This window comes from Borostomias antarcticus (assembly GCF_949987555.1).
Source record: "Borostomias antarcticus genome assembly, chromosome: 1".
Lineage (NCBI taxonomy): Eukaryota > Metazoa > Chordata > Actinopteri > Stomiiformes > Stomiidae > Borostomias > Borostomias antarcticus.
In genome coordinates this window covers 30,874,175-30,888,637 of record NC_140234.1, presented here as the reverse complement: position 1 = coordinate 30,888,637, position 14,463 = coordinate 30,874,175, and the positions used below count along the sequence as shown (strand labels likewise).

General features: G+C 48.0%; 1 protein-coding gene across 1 annotated transcript in view; it reads left to right on the top strand.

Moving 5' to 3' along the window:
• The window catches only part of LOC311312983 (unconventional myosin-XVIIIa-like), a gene marked incomplete at both ends in the record, with an annotated part of 119,278 nt that extends 115,358 nt beyond the window's left edge, over positions 1–3,920 (top strand). Inside the window, 2 exons of the mRNA XM_084442990.1 lie at positions 826–948; positions 2,516–3,920. Of these exons, the coding sequence (XP_084299116.1) occupies positions 826–948; positions 2,516–3,920 (1,528 nt within the window). The remainder of the gene's footprint in view (positions 1–825; positions 949–2,515) is intronic.
• Between the last annotated feature and the right edge of the window lie 10,543 nt (positions 3,921–14,463).

Genomic DNA, 14,463 nt, shown 5'->3' with positions numbered 1-14,463 from the left:
TGCATCCTGGTAATTTAGAGAGGAAACTGTGCAGCACAGTGCAAGCTGTGCATGAAATCATTTCGTTATGAGCTGAAAGTAATTTCGGGGTCTATGTGCAGAGAGAGAGAGAGAGAGAGAGAGAGAGAGAGAGAGAGAGATCCGTCCATTTTGTACCCACTCTCTTAGTACTGTAGATCCACCCAAACTCAGCTCTGCCCCCCCCCCCCCCCCCCCCCACACACTTTGGATGAGAGTGAAATGGAACTGATCTGTTTCTAGAAGCCTCGCGCTGGTCTCTGGCACCAGCTAACTGCAGGACCCTCACTGATAACACTCCCTCTAACAGGGAGTGTGGGTGTGTGTGTGTGCACAGCAGCATGGTGTGGGTTTGGAGTGTATAGGAGGGGGACTGTGTGTGTGTGTTAGTGTCTGTGTGTGTGTGTGTGTTAGTGTCTGTGTCTGTCTGTGTGTGTTAGTGTGTGTGTGTGTGTGTGTGTGTGTGTGTGTGTGTGTGTGTGTGTGTGTGTGTGTGTGTGTGTGTGTGTGTGTGTGTGTGTGTGTGTGTGTGTGTGTGTGTGTGTGTGTGTTATCTCAAACTCCTGTGATCCTGCATGTGGCCATGCTGCTGTGTTCACTACCAAAACAAATCTAGCCTCGGTCGCTCACTAACTTCCCAAACACTCCTCTTTTTCTCTCTCGTCTTTCCTTCTTACCGCTCTTACGTCTTCACCCCCTGTCTCTGGCATCCCCGTCCCCCCCTCTTGTCCTACTCTCCTTCTCTCTCTCTCTCTCCCCCCCCCCCGTGTGTAAATACTGACATGTTGTGTCCATCCCGCTCCACAGAGAGGGGGAATCAGACACAGACTCTGAGGTGGAGGATCGTGTGGACGGGGTGAAGTCCTGGCTCTCCAAAAACAAAGGCTCTGCCAAGAACCTCTCTGACGACGGCAGCCTCAAGAGCTCCAGGTGGGTATCTCCTCCCCCTCCTCCTGTCCTCCATCTCCTCCCCCTACTCCTCCTCCCTCCCCTCTCCTCCTCTCTCTCCTCCTCTCCTCCCCCTCCTCCTCTCCCTGTCCTCCTGTCTGTGGTAGACCTATGGGGATACAAACAGCAGGCTAAGCCACTGTAGGGTTGGGTTGGTTCGAGTGTCTGCAGTTGTAAGGAAAGAAGGTCAGTACTGTGCCCCCCCCCTCTACTCCTTCACCTCCTCCTCTACTCCTTCATCTCCTCCTCTACTCCTTCTCCTCCGCTCCTCCCTCTTCCCCTTTACCCTTTCATTCAAGATTCAAGATCAGTTTATCCGCCATGTCCATAGTTTAAACATACTACAGTAGGAACTTCACTAGGGTTAAGGCATACGCTGATGGACATGACAGGACAGTGCAAGAAAAAAAACGACATAAAACAGCAAACACCTAAACACCACGTCAGCCATTACAGGCAGGCGTCCAGGCCTCAGCTGGGGGTCTCTTGGTTTGAGTAGCGAGTAGTAAACCCCCCTCCGGTCAGTACAGGTAGTTGGGTCCGGGCACTCAGCCCCAAGGGAAGCCAGAGGACTCAGAAGAGAGCACTTAGCCAAACCAGGGGCATTTTATTACAACCCAAGTCTATTTCTCAGCCACTTTGTCTTTAATGTCACTCCCTTGAAGACAGGGGCCTTTTTATAGAGAGCTGCCTCCTTGGCAGATTTATCGACGTGCCCGGTGGCCAGCTGGCATTGTGTACCTGACCACACCCCCTCTCTCCCTGAGATTAATGGATGTGTCTGCCAGCTGACAACTTCGATTGCCCTAGATTTGTCTCCTTACCAGAAGATTTAACTTCTCACAAGTCCCCCCCCCCCCACACACACCTCCCGCTCCCACACTTGAGCCTCTCACAACTCTGAAAAGTTTAAAATCCCCCTCAACTGTGTGTCCCCATGGACTCCCCTCTACCGGGAGAGCTCCACATCTACACTCCATCTTGAAGTTTGAGTAGACACACACACACACACACGCGCACACACACACACACACTTAAACTCACATTCACAATAGAAATACCCAGACTAAAGTGCTTCCAGCCACCCTGCTGAAGCAGATGTAAATGAGATGCTTGACTACAATCTTGTGAAGCATATACAGTAGATATGAATGCAAATCAATATTCCACTCTCAATCAATGTAGAACTCGTTAGAGGAGGTTTAGACTTTGATCTTACATGTAGTCGGGTCTGTACAGGTCCGGTATCTATGGTTTAGTTTAGTCTGTGCGGAAGCTGTCCTGTGAAGGTCGTTCCTTCATGCATATTAGTTATTTTCAGTTTTCTTTCCACTCAATTCAATCTTTTGAAACCTTCATCATCTTATTCCTGCTACAGTATCATTCAACTCTCAACTTTAAAGTTTACTATTCATCCATCATTCTCTCTCTCTCTCTCTCTTTCTTGTTTCACCTCCATCCATATTGATTTTTCCTCGTATCCTGGAATCCATCCTCCTTTCTGTCCCCTCGACCTCGCTCCCTCCCTCTGTCGCGCCTCCGTCTCTAGATTTGCGGCGAACGTAGACGCGAAGGAGGGGAAGGAGTGGAAGGAAGCTAGAGAAGGTAAAGAAGCCGAGCCGAGCCGGCCGGTGTCTGTGATGAGCTCCCTCAGCTACAGGAAACGCTCCAGCATCAAGGACTCCATCGGGGGCAAAGGGGACGAGAGTTCCCTCTTCAGCACCCTGAAGGAGAGCTCCGACCCCCCGGAGACCCTCTCCTCCTTCCGCAAGGCCAAGCCCAAGGACCCCCAGGACGACTCGTACTCCGTGGCCTCCTGGAGGAAGGAGGACCTGGATGGCCGGAGCTCGGTCATCTCCCAGGCCTACTCTGCCAGGAAGGGCCTGGACAGCCGCTGGGGCGACTTCGACAAAGAGTCCACCGTCTCCTCCATCCCTCCCAGCTGGGCGGGGTCGACGCGTCGCGGGCTGACGCCGGACGACGACGACGCCAAGTCCGCCCTGGGCCTGTCGGGCCGCGGGGGCGACCGGTACGGACGCAGCCCCAGCAGCCCCTGCCTCAGCCGGCGCAGCCCCGGCAGCGTGAGCCGCCTCGACTCCCGCATGTCCGCGGCGCGCAGCTGCCACCTCAGCGAGTTCGACGACCTGGACGACGGGCGCAGCGTGGCGTTCAGCGAGAGGACGTCGGCCTACAGCCCCCACTCCTCCACGGGGCGGAGCCTCTCCATGCCACCCCCCCGAGCCCGCTCCTCAGCCGGCGCCGCCGACGGCCTGCCGGACGCCTCGGACATCAAGCCGGTCAGCCACCGCAGCTACCTGGACCCGGACCTGGAGAAGGCCATCAACGAGGTGCTGAGCTTCAAACCCATCAAGTTCAAACGGAGCAGCCTGGACGACTCGGAGGGGGAAGGAGGGAAGGCCGATGATGACGACGACGGCCGCAGGAGTGTCCGCAGCGTCCGGGAGGCGGACAGTGGCGGCGGTGGGAGCGGCCTCAGGCGCTCGGCCTCGGCGGTGGACTGCCGGACGTCCAGCAGAGCGAGCAGCCGCAGCCAGAGCAAGAGAGGGAAGACCAAGAAAAAGAGGAGGAGCCACAGCTCGGAGTCGGACAGCTCCGACGACGGCGGCCGCAAGAGTAGCAGCTCCAGGAAGAAAGGCAAGAAGTCTAGGAAAAAGTCCAGGAAGAAGGAACAGTCCTCCTCCTCTTCCTCTTCTTCCTCCGACTCCGAATCGGACTCGGAGTCCGGATCGAGCTCCGGAGCCTCCACCATCTCCTACCGGAGCGCCAACAGTGTGAAGAGAGCCCCGAGTCGCCAGGCGTCCAGCCCAGAGGGGGAGCGAGAGGGCGGCCCGCCGGCCGAAGGCCCGCCCCCTAGCAAGAAGGAGGCGAAGCAGAGGAAGAAGAAAGTGGACAACCTGATGATGAAGTACCTGTACAGAGCCGACAGCGACTGAGGCAGGCAGTAGGTGTGGCCTGGTGTGTGGAGTTCCACTGTGAAGACCCTCTGAAAGCATGGTGTGATTCTAACCAACGAGAGACGTTATACAGACGTCTCCGTCTGAATGTCCCGATTCAGGGGGAGCCCTTCCAGTTTAACCCAGTTAGATTCTCACCTATTCTAACCGCACAGTTTGTCAATCGTCCTGTAAACGATGCATCACCATAATGTCAGTGAGCTTACTGTAGCACTGCTACGCCATTCTCAGCTTACCCACTTCAATTGTTTAATTTGCCCTGGCCGGTGTTCACGGGAACTCACATTGGAGATTTAGATCACGTCTTTTGAGTGACAATTATTGTTCAATTGTCCAGCGTTTCAGTGCTTTAATACCGTTGTGTTTTCTGAAACACGCAGAGAGAAGGAGGACTTCAGGGTGTGAATTATAATGTGGATTAGCGTAGCAGCAGGGGTACGTGGGTGTAGTACCGCCGCTAATTCCTCCTGAAATGTCGGTGTGATTTATAGCCCTGAAAAGGCAAAAAATAACAGGAGTCGTCAATTAAGAGGGGCCGCCATACATTTTCCTTGGCAGCACTTTAACTCCAAGCATAATTAGACCCTGAGCATCGATTTACACAAGCCTCATGTTCATTTAAGATGCACAAACGACACTGATTAACCCTGGATTTGCATTATTTAGGCAGCCTGAATGTTAAATATTGTTTAGTCCAGTAGTAGTGTTGTAAGTAGCCAGGGTTGCTTCTTATGGTTACTGAATAAGTCTTCACAGGATCTAGATCTCTCAAAAAGGGTTTATTGGCCAATTTCATCAGACTGATGTTATTTATAACACACAGCAACATGCAATTTATCACACAGACATCCTGACAATGCACAGGTGTTCTTGGGATTTAATTGTCAGGGCTGCCGTTTTGCTGTGTTTAGAAGCTGCTGCTGCTGCTGTCAAACATCAAGCAGTCAAATATTCTCACTCATTTGAATCCACCATCTTGTTTTTCACAATCATGCGCTTGTGTACATTTGTTGTATATTGTGTGCTGATGCATGGATGGACTTGAGGGTTGAAACACTTGAATTAGCTGAACGCCGTGTTCTAACACTGTACCATGTTGAGCTGTTTGCTGGGTTCTGCTGGTAACAGAAGCCTCTCTGTGTCTCGTCCCACCCCCAGCCCAGCTAGCCGACGGCGCTTCTGCCTGGACAGGTCTGACGAAGAGGAGGAGGAAGAGGAGAAAGAGGGGGGGGCGTCACGGGGTTCCTACCACACCCGATACACACGCTACCTGAACCACAGTGATGACGAGGACAAGCCTACGGAGGCCACAGCGTAGTGGCGCACACACACACACACACACACACTCTCTCTCTCTCTCTCTCACACACACACACACACACACACACACACACACACACACACACTCACTATCTCTCTCACACACACACGCACACACTCACAATCTCTCTCTCACACACACATACATTTACACACACACACACACACTATTAATAGCCCTCCTTTATTCACCAGGTTGAAACAGTTAGCCTTGCATGTGGGGATGACCCCCCAGTGCACGATCGGACTCACTGTGCTGGGATATCACACACACACACACACACACACACACACACACACACACACACACACACACACACACACACACACACACACACACACACACACACACAAATACAACCACTTCACTGTTCCTCTAACTCTACACTATAGCATTATTATCATATTACTAATACTCAGCAGAGCTTGCAATGCTGAGACCCTTAATGGATTTGTGTGCCATATTGCATCTTGCGTACGTTCTCAACACTGATGGTCTCTCCCCTCTCCTGTGCTCATCCTTCTTCTGATGGTCTCTCTCACTCCCCTCTCCTGTGCTCATCATTCTTCTGATGGTCTCTCTCACTCCCCTCTTCTCACTGCTGACTTTGCCTCTCCATTTTGGAATGGCCTCCTAGTTGGACCGCATCAACTTTAATAATGATGTCAATACTGGCTGCATGCAGACATCATACTGTATCTCTCTCTCTCTCTCTTCATTCTCTCTCTTTCTCTCTCTCTCGCTTCATGGTTTTAATTGAGCCAAAGAACTGTAGGTTCCTCAACGTTTTTAAACAGCATCAGATGACAGAAAAAGAACACAAAAAAGTACCAAAAAAGCCTTTGTTGCAAGTATGTGTGAATATTGTTACTGCATATTTTCGCTGAGTCCTGGTAAAAAGCGTGTCGTTTTTGGGACAAGTGCCATTGATTTAAGTAGAATCCTCACAGCTGCTCTTGAATCGTTGCGCCCCGCACTGAACGCTCTCATCTGTTTGCTAAATTTAATAGTTTTTTTGTGGGAAAATCTTTTTTGCCAACAGGGGAAGAAAGTTGGGCAGCAGTAGGCTACTAACTGCTCTGTGATATAAGCACATTGTTTTTTTTTTTCATTTCATCTTTTGATGTTTGAAAAGAGAAGAATAATGTGTTTGGAGAGAGCGTTGTCAAGAAGAATAATTTCCACAAGGTTGGAGTGTTTCCCTGTGAAATGCATTGTCTGTTTTTTTATTTCCACATGAATTGACTAAGTACATAGAACTTTCCAGAATACTTTAGGATAAAGAGTCTTTGGCTCAGCTGTTTTTCTTTGTCTTTGTTGTTGGTGTTCTCATGCTTTTCTCTAGTTTTTTTCCACTTGATGTGCTCTGCTTTCCAAAGGGAATGTACTTGACTTTGGGCACCAAACGTGTTGGTGGGTTCTCACTCCTTAACTAGACTTTTTCACAGACCAGGCTGTATATAAGGTATCCTAAACCAGCATTTTAAAGGTCTCCTGTGTATCAAACCACTCCCTTAACTGGACACAATTATGAAAATGATACATCTTACATCTTACAGGAATTTGCACCTTTCAGGAAATCCAAGGACACTCGGGAGTAAAATGATAAGACAGGATATCTGTTACAGAACTGATACTGTGAAATCATTTTCAGTGTCTTGATAATTTGTGTAGGATTCATCAGTATTAGTTCAACCCATGTTTTAACTAAATAGCGGTTTAGAGTGGTTTAACAAAGAGCATTACAATAATACATGCTTTTACAGTTACTTATTGTTATATCAAACAATTTGGCTTCTCTTTAGTATTTATGAATTAGTGTTATTAAATTGAGCAAGCCTGCCAAAGTCCATATTACCATGCATTTGGGGCTGAAAGGAATTTGTTGATACTTTGTGGGAAGGGAGAAAACGTGTCCTATTGCAACATACAGTAGGCTACATGATTCTATAGATTCACACGTCTATCACTCCAGTTATTGTCTATGCAGTCAACAGGAATTCATCTTAGAGAGTTAACTCTCAACTTCCTGCCTCATGAAAACAAGGCAAAACAAAGAAACAAGAAAAATAAATGAGAGAACATAAGCTTGCTGACTGTACACATTCATATTTATATATAAGTATCTGTATGATTCATGCTAGCTTTCAAAATAGTTCATGTTTATTTTCGTTATTGAACAAATGACCATTTGTTATAAGTAATAATTTTGCATTACAGTTTAATATATTGTAAATAAATGATGGTGATTGTTTTAAAATGGCTTTCTGTGTTTTTGTGCTGGCTTTCTTTTGAAAAGAACTGAGTGGAGTTGTATGTGTGTTCTTTTGAGGTTTCTGAGTTGAGGCTTTTCCTTTGAGACTTAAAGATGAGCATTATAAACAGTATCACACTTTAATATTTCTGGAGGATGCTGTGTACAAAGGAAATATTTTTTTTGTATTCTCTGAAGCATCCACTTTGATGTTTTTCCAAGCTTGGTGAGAGTCAGAGATAACCCTCAGCTCCACTCTGAAAACATTTCCCCTGTAGAAACACAGGGTCCCACTGAACATGACCATCTTGTTTTCAAAGAAAGTCTCATTCAACCATTACTAATTCATTAGCAATTCCAGGGAGAAGAGTTGAATCTGCAGGAGACATAAAACATCATTATCGTCCACACTTCTGACATCAACACGTTATAGTGGCAGAGACATTGGTTGCATTTCTCACAGTTGCTCACCCTACCTAGTATTCAGGTACTACTGATCTCCCCAATAGCCAACAAATGCTAAATTCTGTGTAAATGGAAGCATACAATGGATGTGTCCTGAAAAAAAATCTTCTCCCATTCCAATATTACCCAAGGTTTCATCAGGATGGAATGTTCTAGAAATGTGCCATTGAGTAGACAGACCTTCATGTCCGACTGTGTACATGTCTGCAATGTTCAGAACATTAAAATGACAATGACAACATCCAAGTGTCTGACCACCATGTTCCAATTACCATGGTGACCTTTCAAAACGGGCACCTTGGAAATGCCACAGCTATTCAGAATCAATACATGTCTCTGCAACACAGGCCTCTTATTCATGAAAACCTCTCAATCTGTCTCTTCATAGAGTGGAGAGTTAACTATTTGAAGAATGGTCACACTGTCCTGTAGACCAAAAGAGATGGAACCAATCTGGCATTGCAGAGTATTCCCTCCCATTTTAATTGAAACAGTATGAATCACTTCTGTATAACCCCATAGCCTACAGTCAACGTGTCATTAAAGCATGTAGCTGATTTCCTTGTTCTTAATACGACCAGCTAATATCTGATGTCGGATTTGCTGTAATTGGCTGACATACTGTAGGAGAAAAGTACTTTTGATCATGAAATATCATGAAAAGTACTTTTGAAGGACATTGCATTGACAATTGGGTGAGAGAAGATCTAATCTATCGCACTAATCAATATTCAATCTCATATTTTGATATTGCGTGTGAATGTACCATGCATTTTACCCCCCATTTAACTGTCTGCTGCTCCCCTGCTGTGGACAGTAATGGATTCATTAAACGTTTCTTCCTGGAGATAATATCTAAATGTCTGTTCCAGAAACGATATAGACCAAAATGGATGTCCCTGTATTTATTTCCATATCAAGTAAAAAATGTCTGGTTAATATAATGTAAAAACCCTATAATTACAATTAAGTGTAGACAATTTGCACAAAAAAGCTGTTGTATCAGCATACATGCTACTACCCACCAATATCTAACACTAATATCCCTTTGAAAGGATGCGAGACATTGATTGCTCCGATATAAATCAGTAAGTTATTCACATGAACGTTAAAGAGCTCATAAAGATGTGTCTCTCTGAAGGGTTGTTTGGTGCGCCTGATTCTCCTTCTCATTTCCTTAATTTATGGTCTCAGATGCTATAATGGAAACGCTGACAAATGATTGTGCTCATTTAAATACAGCAAGCTTTTTATTATGACTCACTTGGCTTCATCAGGGAATTTCATAACATTGAAAATGGCATCAGTAGCCTATTACATGCATACCTGTGAATGATTATTTGAAAATAAATGGTCAATAATAGACTTCATTAAAGCTTTTGATCATGTTATTGTTTGAAATGGATTGCTCTATAAATAAACATCTGTTATAGAACCTCCGTTATAATCACAGACATTGTAGGAGTTCTGATAAACGAACCAACAACTTCTCTCGTCGGCTACACACCTGTACCAACGAAGCATACACTTCCCAATGAGAAGACTGTGACGGATAGTTCCATGCACAACCTATGGTGAATTACAGTATGTATAACAATGTGTGTGTGTGTGAGGGGGGGGTTGCCCTGCCGCCACGGCTCCGCGGGACAGGAGCGGGGGACGGGGCTTCAGGGGCCCTGCGACGGCGTGAGGTAGGGTGGCGGCAGGACGAGTCGACGGGGTTTGAGGCGGTCCACAGAAACGTGCTCAGGTTCACCGACGACATTCACCACAAAGTGCTTGTCCCTATGCCTCCAGGAAGGCCGCGTTGCGAGGTAAGCACCGGTGCCAAGACTTTGGCGGTATCCAGGAGTGTGGTTTGTTGGTCAATGGCGACCCGGGAGCAGTGGTGTGGGGAATGAAATCTCCTGGGACCCGCAGCGGTCAGCCGTAGACCAGTTCAGCAGATGAGGACTGGAGGTCCTCCTTAGGGGCTTCGGTGTGGAGGTGCACTTTGGAGCGCTGGAAGTCCGTACAGGTGTCACCCCGGTCTGTCATGTCTTTTTGAGCCTGTGCCAGATGAACTTGGTCACTACCAGCCTTTGGGATGGCATTTTTCCCGTCTGGGCGGGGGCCAGAACACGTGACGCCTCCATCTAGTAGGGAAGACGGGCCAGGGATGACCGGTGGAGACGCAGCACAGGAGCGTGGTGCCAGTGTCTCCTAGCTGCAGCCCTGTGACAGCCATCCTGAAAGCCTGCACGGTCGCTAGGGTTGGCGGTCTGAACCCTGCCATGCAGGTGTAGTGGCGTGGCGGCGATGTGGTGCTCCACAACGTGCTTGGCGGTCTGGGAACTCAACGAGGAGGTGGTGGAACTAATCCACGGCCGAGGGCATGCTAACTACACTTCGCTGAGTGTACTGTACATGCATGTGAACAGAAGGTGACAGCATCGACCAAATGGCGGTTTTTGACTTCCAACAGCAGCCTGCAGGGGCATGGGCTATGGGCGCTGATAGAGGGACTGATAGTTTTGCCATGACAACGTCCCAGTTGAACTGCTGAAACACAGCTCCGCGTGTCCCGGGCCGTACGCGTGAATGGGGCTGCCATTAGCTTCCATAGGCAGGTCGTGTCCGCTGGCCAGGACGTCCACTCTAGATGCTGGTAGGATGGAGACAGTGTCTTGGGTGAAAAGCAGCCTTCTTGCCCCTCTGACGCTCACGCCTACCACTGAGCGCCGGCTGAAACCGCACGGCACCGCTTTACTTTGGTACCAAACTTTGCGTGATAGACCTGATGCCGACTAGGAGCCGCTGTGGCGGCGGCAACCGTTGTCTTCAGGTGGCAGTGGAGAGGGCTGGGCGGCCACGCTGTGTTGTTGACCAGCCAGGAAGGACTTCTCAGCCTCCCCAGCCAGAGTGGCAGTCAGTGTTGGCAGTGTTGGCCAGAGCAGCCCATACCTGAGCTGTCGCAGAAACAGTTGGACAAAGAGGAAGTTTGTGCAGATTCAGCATCCTGTCTATGAGTTAGGGTGGCTTCCTGTCACCCAGGCCTTGTAGAGAGAATTGCTAGCTGGCCCGCTCAGCGTTTTCAACAGTTGAGCTTTGAGCGTCTCATTTATCCAGTGGAAGAGGGGTTTTGAGGAGGCTCACCACTCTGGTCACAGTCGAACTCCCGATGGCCGACACCACATAGTAGAATAAATTATTTTGTGGCTTCCGCAGCGGTCTCCCGAAATGCAGCGGACTCCCGAACAGAGCAAACTGCGCTTACGTCTGGGCGAACCAAGCCGAGCCTGACCTCTGGTAATTTCAGAGAAACTGTGTTGGTCATCGTGTTCGTGAAGTGTCGTCTCTGGAGACTAGCGTCGGGGTCACTGGTGCAGGATTTCTGATAAACGAACATTCAACAGCTCCTCTCGTCGGCTACCTGTGTGCCAGCGATGGTTCCATCCACAACGTACGGTAAATTATGTATAACTGAATGTGTCTACTACAGATGGATCATATTTAATTCAATAAGATCAAAGATTGATTGAAGTCTTGGCAGGACAATCATATTTGGCTGTGATATTTCCCAGCTGCTAGAGCATGTGGATGCAGCAGAAGTTCCTGGACCACTTATCTCCCTATCACCCTCACCCATTATCCTACTTATCTACTTATCCAAACTGAGTGCCCAACACTGTATACTGTGCACTATCTAATATCCTCCCATATGGATAGGCTCTTTGATTTCTGTTGCAGACTGATACTGCAGTCCATTCCACTGGAGGTATCAAGATCAGTCTCATGCCAAGTCCTAGCTCGAAGGCCATGGACTGTGATCTCAAATGAGACTTCCTGTCTCTAGAGGATTTCCATCTATAGCCGGTGTAGGCTCACAGGAGTAGGTCTCACCAGAGACTGGACTCACCAGGGGGCGGGACACTCCAGGGGGCAGGACTCACCAGGGACAGGACTCACCAGGGGGCAGGACTAACCAGGGGGCAGGACTCACCAGGGGGCAGGACTAACCAGGGGGCAGGACTAACCAGGGGGCAGGACTCACCAGGGGGCAGGACTAACCAGGGGGCAGGACTCACCAGGGACAGGACTCACCAGGGGGCAGGACTCACCAGGGGGCAGGACTAACCAGGGGGCAGGACTCACCAGGGGGCAGGACTCACCAGTGGACGGGACTCACCAGGGGGCAGGACTCCCCAGGGGGCAGGACTCACCAGGGGGCAGGACTCACCAGGGGGCAGGACTCACCAGGGGGCAGGACTCACCTTGCCGCTACAGCAGCTCAAGGTAACAGAGTGTGTTGAAAACACTGATGTGTCAGCAGCTGTGATAAAGGTCAAATTACAAATTTAGGAAATAACTCTTCCTTGTAGCCTATTCATACACTAATTTCCATATTAGTCTTATTAGTTCTTTGCGTTAGGAAATTACATGTATTTTAATAATACAATACAATAACGCATCATTCTTCTCAGATAACTGTGCCACTGAATATATTTTTATTCCACCACTGCATTCAACTGGAGACAGTAGCTACGGTCTGTTCTCCCTCTTTCAAACACACCTCTCTCCAGTGCAGCCGATTACCCACCCCTGACCTACCCCAATCAAAACCCTTGAGGCACTTCCTCTACACAATGGACCATTAATGAGAATTATTCCTTCAGTTGTTAGCCCTGCCATAAGGTAAGGGAGAGAGGGAAGGGTGTGTGTGTGTGTGTGTGTGTGTGTGTGTGTGTGTGTGTGTGTGTGTGGTGGTGGGGGCGGGGGCGCAGAAAGCAAGCGTCCCTTTTTCCCAGGAGAGGAAGTGACAGGGAGGCGGCTGTAAAAGCATCCAGCGCCGTCGGTGTGCTCTCGGCCACAACGCCACCGTGCTCATTACACTTCCAAATGTAGCCGCGGTTCCCTCTCTCCCCCTGGCTCCGCCTGGTGACATTCCGTCTTGTTTTTTGGGCCGATACGCGACCCCTGCCTCTGACCCTCTGTGTCACATAAACATCAACTGTCAACTGCTCCAGTGGGTAAAGCGGCGGCCATGGGAATACTGGCTGGCCTAGATTCCTGCAGTCAATGTCTGGATGTGGTTATGTCAACCTTCAGCTAATGCGGTGAATTTTGATCATGTGTAACCCTATGGATTTAGGGAAGCCTAGCAGATATATGAGCACCCACGCGATCATTGATAGGCTACAGCCCACAGTAAGCGTGAAGACCAATATGCACTTAATCCTCTCAGTTACGACAGGAGCTTCTGTCTGGTCCCCTCCTTTCCCAGAACTAAATTTACTTTTAAATGTCACGACTGCGCTTTCAACTCCTGTTCCTCAACAGCCACGCAGTAAGCAAGCAGGCAGCCATTCGTTTTAACCATATTATCAACTAGACCTGGTTCAGGGCGATATCCTACAGATAACGCCCCGTTACTCTCAATGCAATTTACCTATGAATGCGCTTCCTCTGCCCGCTCGTCCGAGTCTACAGACAAAACCGTTTCGTTACTCACAAAAGTAAACACATCGTTGGAAAGATGATACATACATACATACATACATACATACATACATACATACATACATACATACATACATACATACATACATACACTAAAATGTCTAATATCCACAGCGCATCGACTGTCTTCTTCTACCGGCCATTTGGGGATGATGCATTACATCTTAAATGGTGTTGAGAGACTCGCGTTGAGGTATCTGATTAGCGGGAGAACATTTACGCTGAGTTATTAATTATGACAAATTTTAAACTTTAAAACATGTAAATAAAACATGCAAATAATGTAATGTAATGCATCATCCCCAACATGGGCGGCAGTAGTGAGTAGGCTAAACAAAGCGGAGAGCGCCGAATCGCCGGTAGAAGAAGACAGTCGATGCGCTGTGGATATTAGACATTTAAGTGTACAAATATAACATAAAATGCAGGCTACATAGGCTGGCCTACAGTATTTCTGAGGCATCACTAATTCCAGCTTTGATCTCCACAGCAGTTTGCAGCTCACTTCACCATACCGTATGACATTAATGTGGAATCATAACATATCCCCAGTAGGCTGAATATAGAGTTTACATTTTTATTTCTTCCTAAACGCTGTGAAATGAAAATGACTGTGAAATGAAAATGACCTACAGCGTAGAGAGGGTATTTCCCTTAAATGACGAGGGCTTTGAACCAGCACCACACAAACACGTGAATAACTGAGTCACTGACCCCCCCAAAAAAATCATGTAATCAAGTACAAACGCTGCAGTAGAATTTTTTCACTGTCTGATTAGATGACGAGTCTATCAGAGAAACTGGTTTCTGTTATTATATTACTATACTAAAATACAAAAGACAGAGATATAAATAGGCTACATAAATAAACAAGCACTTAACTGAACACTGATAGAAAATGTGACGTATCACTGGATGTGAGCTGGAGCACTGTACTGTATCTCCAAACACTGATTCAGTGATAAATTGTCCATTCAATATTT